Source organism: Sipha flava, unplaced genomic scaffold, assembly GCF_003268045.1.
Source record: "Sipha flava isolate LNK unplaced genomic scaffold, YSA_version1 303_pilon_pilon, whole genome shotgun sequence".
NCBI classification, from domain to species: Eukaryota; Metazoa; Arthropoda; class Insecta; order Hemiptera; family Aphididae; genus Sipha; species Sipha flava.
In genome coordinates, this window is record NW_020272979.1 from 497,117 (window position 1) to 504,359 (window position 7,243).

A 7,243-nucleotide genomic window follows, 5' to 3' on the forward strand; every position below is an offset into this window, starting at 1 on the left:
TAAGATGACGAATAAATGTAATTTTGCAATAATAAAAATAAAATAAATTAATATTGTTTTTTTTTTTTTTTTTAATCGCCTGAGATAAACTTAAAAAAAATAGTTGCTTTAGGGAAAGAGGATGTTTTCCAAAAGTAGGTACTAAAAATATCACTAGAAGATATCATGCGGTGCTAAAAGGATTAACTATTTAAGCCATAAAATTGATGAATAATTCAAAAATGTCAAAAAATAATATCAATCACTGAAATATCCATAACTCAGCTATTTTTTAACGTAGGAAGTTGGTTTTACCACTAAAATTCATGAAAAAATAAGAGTAAAAATAACTAACCAAAAAATAGTGGGGTTGCCATTTAAAAAAAAAAGTTGTTATACGCATGCGCGAAATGAAATGGCATAAAAATTGTTTAATTACTTGAATAAGTTATAACAAACTTTGTTAAGCACCACAAACAAACAGAATTTAAATATCTTTAATATTTGTTAAGTTATAGAGTATTTCCAACAACCGATTACACACTGTATACTTATTATTAAATATATATTTTTATTTCTGAAAATGTTGTTAGTTTATGAAAGAATAAAAGAATTTTTGAGTAGGATTTACCTATTAATAATTTTCATTAATTAGAATAAAAAAACATTGACAAATTGGTGTATATGTTATTCATCAGTGTATCTAATAAAACACTTTAAATTTCTTTTGAATATTTTATACAATAATCTAGTTTATTTTATTTTTATAGTGATATACAATTTCCACAAAAAAAAATATTTAACTTATTATAGGTATTATGAGAATTCTTAACAAATAAGGAAATTGTATGAAAAATTTTATATTTCATTTTTAAGACTTCATCAAACCTAAATTATTTATTTGACATTTTATGAATAAAAGAGAAAAAGTAACGTAAGCATTCAATGAAATTTAAAATTCTCAAAATTTATTATTTATACCATGTAAATAAAAATAGAATGTAATAATAAGAAATTGATCATTAATACTTGAATTTTTTTTTTTTTTTAGACTCAATAACTATAGCTATAGGCTGAGAGTAGTGATGGTTTGTATTATTATTTTGGTTAGTATTATAATTTTTAGAATTATAAATTTAAAAAATAATACAGAATTTGGGGCTCCGGGCACAAAATACATTTTCTTAGTATTTATATAAAATATATTAATTTAATATTAAAATATTAAGCTTATTTATAAAATTAGTATTTAATACCAAAATAGTTAAATTTATTAAACTTATAAATATCTTTGTGTGGTCTTTTACTTTTTTAGACCTTATAAGACAAGTTACCTCAAAAATGAAAGTTTAAAATATTTAAGGAAACACAGAAAGTCCAAATAAAAACCATTTTTCTAACCCAACTTTTCAACACATATTTTGGTTCTATTTGTTACAATTTTTTATTATATTTGTTCTTATTTAGGTACAATTAGGTTTTCATAATATTTGAAAGCTTTTACACATTGACTATCTATTAAATAAGTATTGAACAGAGTAAATACATCCCATTTTAAAGACTTCATGAATGATGAACAATTATAATTCATCTTGATTTTATGATCACCCAAATTTTAACTAAATTATATTTTTAATATAATATTTTTTTTATAAATTAACACTTACACTTATATATAATATATAATTATATTTAGGCAATAAGGATATTTTATTTTGTTATGAAATATACTTCTTGAAAGTACAAAAAAAAAAAAAACCAATTTGCTTATAAGTAAATATATTTATTCATTGGTACATTTACATTATTAAAGACTTGTAATATTAAAAATTTAAACATGTAAAATGTTAAAAAAAATCTTGTCTAGTGATTATTGAAGTAGTTATAATTATACAAAACCAGTTGTAAAATATTATATGTACGAAACAAAAATTATAAATCTTATTAAAATGTATAAAAAAATATATTCAAAAATCATTCTTAGGGTCTTTTTCCAAAAAATAATTGTTTTTTCTTTGCATTTTCTTCGGCCTAAAAAAAAAATAAATTAATTTTTCGTTTAATTCAAACTGCTATCACAATTTTAAACATATATTATGAAGAATGTAATAATAAATCAAATTAATAATTGATAACAATAAAAATATGTAAGTATATATGTTACCAGAAATGTTGACATTTTAGGAAAGGATGACAATTCCTAGTAGCGGAAGGAAATGATATCGTTGCCTAGGAATTGTCATCATTTCCGTAGTTTATTTGGCAATGTTATCACGCATTACTTTCTTACACAAAAGCATTGGAACTCGTGATGCTGCAAGTCATGTGGGACCGGCTTTACAATATAACTATTAGAACGATAACTAACTCGTAACGGCGACATACTAAAACCCCCAATCGTCACTCGTCGATAAAATGGTTGAGTGGAAAATGTCTATCGCATATATTTATCTCAATCTTTATGTGTTTTATTAAAAGTGTCCCTAACCTGTACATGTAGTATACCACTTTTAGTAGTGTGTTCTTAGTACAGTACGTATTTGTTATTTACACATTCAGTGCGTTTGTTAAAAATGGATCTCAATAAAATGCAAAATGAAATGAGAAATATTGGTTTACCAATAGATGAAATCGGCTCTTTGAAATCTGAGGAAGACATAGAAAGTATTTTAAAATCAAATGAAGACGAAAAAAAATCGAAGAAAATGAATCGGTTACTAGTGACTTTGAACTTTGTACAAAAAAACGTAATAGTTTAATATATTTAAATATAATTTACTAACTATAATATTTTTATTTAGTTTATCAACGAAAACAAAATATACTGAATACACGTTCAATCATCTCCGCAAAATTTAGAAAAACAGGCTCAAAAAATGATTTAAACATTGATTAAAAAATATGATGAACTTAGGGTTGGAACTACAGTACGGCTGAGCATTCCTGATGTAGACCGTGCTCGTGGATCGCTGAGAAATGTACTAGCGGTTATAACTGAAGTTAAAGAAGATTTATACAAGCTATATTAGAATTAATTTAGTATTTTTAAAGCATATTAATCATCACCGTATTTAAACGCATAATAGAGATTTATTATAATTATTTTTTTTTTTTTTATTATAGGCACTGAACTTTAAAACATATGTACACGAGATCGGAAATGAATCCTTGCAAGGAAAATTTATTGAATCTAACTACTGTTTTAGAGTCAGCAGGTCACGTAGAAAAACAGATATCACTTTGGGAGGCAGCTACTGTAAATAGTATTTCAGGGGCACAAAGATATACCCGATGTCAATGTAAAACAAAATGCAAGACAAACAGGTGTGCTTGCAAATCGGCATCTAGAATTTGTAATTTTACACGTCATGGAGGTTTGTCATGTGAAAATAAAACTGAGTAACTACGAAAAATAAAATGTAAAATATAAAAATTCTGAAATTATACAAATCAAATTGATAAAAAAAAGTTAAAAAAAACTACTCTATTTTATTATAATATTAGTAATTAACATGTATGTATAGTAAAATAATTATTTTAAGTCTAATTAAATCAAATTAAAAAAAAAAAAAATGGTATCACATGTAAGAAAAAATATGGCATCATTGCCTGGAATTGTAAGGAAATGATAATGATAACATATACTAGGCAATGATATCATTTCCTTCCGCTACTAGGAATTGTCATCCTTTCCTAAATATCAACATTTCCGGTAACATATATAATAGTTAATAGAGTATTTCAACTTTTAAAAATATATATTATTTAACCCTTATTGACACCTTTATTAGTTCTTGAATAAGAATCAATTGATTTTTTTTTTTACTATATAAAAATGATGTAGTTTATTTAAAAGAACAATTTTATTAAATTTTAATTTAATAATTAAAATTCAACCTAGTTATATTTGTAAAATTTGAAAATGGTCATATTTTGAGGATATTAATTATTTATTGAGAATGATGAATATTACACTTTTTAATATTATACATTTTATGGTTCAATCAAGAAAGAATTTATAAAGATAAATGTTGTAATAAATGTGGTCAACTTTTTCAGAAAAATAAATCATTAGAATAGGTATCTTCAAATTTTACAAAAAAAAATGTAAATGTAATTTTTAAAATTTTACAAAACATTTTATAATAATTTTTATATTTGAAAATTTAAATATATATATATATATATATATATACATACATATACATGAATTATTAAAATAATATAATTTTCTTATATTTATTAACACAGCAGAAATTGTAATTAGTGAATCCTTGTAAGATAGTTATACATTAACATAAATCAATATATAAAAAACAATACATACCTTTTTATTAACATCAGATGAATCTTGTCTCTAAAGCAAGAACAAAAATAAATATGAAAATTTAAAATTTTTATGCAGAATATCTTATTCAATAATCAACATAAATATGCATAAATATTTTATTCAAAATTTAAATTAATAAAAATAAAAAATAAAATAGTTATAATATTTTCATTTAGGAAAACAACAAAAAATTTGAGATTATTCTTATAGAATATTTAATGCCATTTTTTATTATTGTAATATCTTGAATTATTAAAAACAGCAATTCTTAAATCTATGTGATTACAATACCCTTGGCAACAACATTGTATGAAGTGTTACAACAAACGTAAAATATGCATCAGGACAATGGTAAATGAAAAATAATAAAATTATGATAGTTAAATAAGAATTGATTGATTTAAAAAAATATTGAATCCATTTATTAAGCCTTAAAGTTCTGGGCATTTTTGCTCTGGGTATATATTATAGCTTTTACTTATCCTTTTAAAATAATTTTCAGGAATAAAATTGCTATAACTATTTTTAAAACAATTGTTGACATTTTTTTAGAGTATTTATGTCAAGACTAAACTTACATTAATAATACTTGAATTTGCATTGTACGATAAGTCCATATTTGAATATTTTTGACCCATTTCAGCACGATATTTTTTCCTTTCCGATTTGGTGAGACCATATGATGGTTTCATAAACACTGCTCTTTCATTAATACTTTTGATCACATTTACAGATTCTTCTGGCTAGAAATGTAACACATGGGCAATTAATAGATTTAATTCGTTTGTCATAAAAACTTGTTTATATTATAAAATGTATATATAAGTGTATATGAATATTTTCATTTGTACTATAAGTAAAATGTGTAATACTAATTAAGTTTAAGTTTAAGAGTCTAAAATTTATGAACATAAAAATTATTAAAATTTAGTTTCAAATATTGTTTTATGACTAAATATATATTAGATTTTCTACAATTTAGTATTTTTACAAGCTACAGTATCACATTATCCTAGGGTCATTATTTCTTAAGGTTTGTAATAAAATAACTAATGTCACAAAGTCTTTGTGATATACAATAACATTATTCTTTAATAAATGCTCCACTGCCTCTTACTTTTAAAAACAATAATGAATCAATCAATTTACTTTGTTAACTAATACTTTAAAATGCTTATACCAATGTAAAGTGTAGGCTCTTTTTTTAAAGATAATTTTGTTTGGTTTTGAATTGTTAAAAACGTAAAGTAAAGGAAGTCTATACAAATGTTGAAAATATCTACTAATTATAGTATAATATTAAGAATTAAATATTTTTTCTTAGAAATGCAATTAAGTCATTATATATATATAAAATATGTAATACAGAAATGGTGAAATTAGATAAGAAAACTAACATTTTAAAAATTACTTTCCTTATAAATGTAAATACTTACTTCATCCCATGACTCATCTATCACTACAGTTGGTGCTCTACTTATAACAGTAACTGGACGCTGAACATTTTCCGACTCATACAAAAGCTCATCAAGTATTGATCGATCTGGACAATTTACCTCATGAGCCTAAAATATGTTTATCGAGTACTAAAGTAATTATCATAAAAAACTACACAAATATCTAGTTAAATTATTGAATATATTACCGCAATGTCACATGCTGGCATGACATGCAAATTATTAAATGAACAAGTTTTATAACCAGCTGGTCTATCAGGGCATCTCGTCAAATGCAATATCAAAGTTTTGTGCGGCATAGTATGCGCTGTATTGAATGGACAGTGAAAAACCTGTGCCTCATGAGATAATTGCCTACATAAAAAAATAATAATAATTAAAAAAATGTTAAGTCTCACTACTTTATATTGAAACATATTATAGAAATATTGCTATTTATGAATTTACATATACAGAGAAATACATTTTATGTAGGAATAATCTATCTCACAAATTACTAACAAGTTACTTAAAATACTACTTTAGAGACACTAACTAGCAGTAACTATAATTTCAATAAGTACTGCTGAACTAGAATAAAACAAAGTCAAGTAACGAACAATTTTACATATAAATATTATGCATAATAAAGTACATTGACTATGGACAAAAACTGTTATTTTCCAAATTAACAAAAACAAGTGTAAATTAAATATATAGTAGTTACTTACAGTTTTTCCATAGTGCAGCTACTTCAGACTTTTATTAAGCAAAATTACACGTTAAATGCTAATGTAAACGTATTCACAGCTATAAAACTTATAAGAAATGAAAGTAGAAATACAACAGTTCAAAGAGTATACTATACAGTGTAATTTTGGTGTGATGGTAAGGTTACCAAAATGTATGGATATGGTTACTGTTGTGGACCATATTCATATAAAAGAAATATTTATATGTTTATGGTGTGGACCATGGGTGAAATTTTAAGACATGTCACGGCGCATTTAACCATCCGACCATTAGATATCAGATATATGATAACAAGTTAATATTGATAACAAATTGTAACACATATTGTCTTTTTAAAGTATGTTTATACTTTTTTTTTTTTTAAAGAAAGACAATTTACAATCTGTATACAATAATAACAATAAGCAAATTTGATATATTTACATAGAATAAAGTAGCATGAATATCGTGTTGAGGAAGAAACCCAATGGTAACACCTCCAATACTAATTTAATAGGTCTCTACACCATTTACGCTTTAGTCTGCGTGGTGGGTTTTTTGGGAAGGTGATGGTGGACATGTCAGATATTAGAGTATTGCTATGTGTGTTTAGATTTTGGTGGAAACGTTTGTACATGTTTTTTGGTAGTTCAATGGTAGTTGTTATTTTTAAATCATTATGTAAGGATAAGTTTGAAACGTAACATGGGGCTTTGGTTATTAGCCGATGTGCAATTGATTGAAAAGCCTGAATTGGCCTAATGTT

General features: G+C 24.2%; 2 protein-coding genes across 2 annotated transcripts in view; both read right to left on the reverse strand.

Moving 5' to 3' along the window:
* Positions 1–1,570, reverse strand: part of LOC112686296 (sodium/potassium/calcium exchanger 2-like) — a 24,662-nt gene extending 23,092 nt beyond the window's left edge. Inside the window, exon 1 of the mRNA XM_025558508.1 lies at positions 1,492–1,570. Within this exon, the coding sequence (XP_025414293.1) occupies positions 1,492–1,570 (79 nt within the window). The remainder of the gene's footprint in view (positions 1–1,491) is intronic.
* Positions 1,571–1,959: 389 nt separating this feature from the next.
* On the reverse strand, positions 1,960–6,750 carry LOC112686297 (gametocyte-specific factor 1-like). The gene is made up of 6 exons (XM_025558509.1): positions 6,477–6,750; positions 5,955–6,120; positions 5,746–5,874; positions 4,888–5,052; positions 4,307–4,336; positions 1,960–2,010 (listed from the first exon to the last, which is right to left on the reverse strand). Exons 1-6 carry the CDS (start codon positions 6,485–6,487, stop codon positions 1,960–1,962), a joined length of 552 nt encoding a protein of 183 aa, XP_025414294.1. The 5' UTR covers positions 6,488–6,750.
* Positions 6,751–7,243: the final 493 nt, after the last annotated feature.

Bases quoted from the DNA above. Each gene is read 5' to 3' on its own strand.
- LOC112686297 (XM_025558509.1), bottom strand. The intron at 4,337-4,887 runs GTAAGTTTAGTC...TTCTTGCTTTAG, and splicing joins CAAATTCAAGTATTATTAAT to AGACAAGATTCATCTGATGT. The intron at 2,011-4,306 runs GTATGTATTGTT...TTTTTTTTTTAG, and splicing joins CATCTGATGTTAATAAAAAG to GCCGAAGAAAATGCAAAGAA.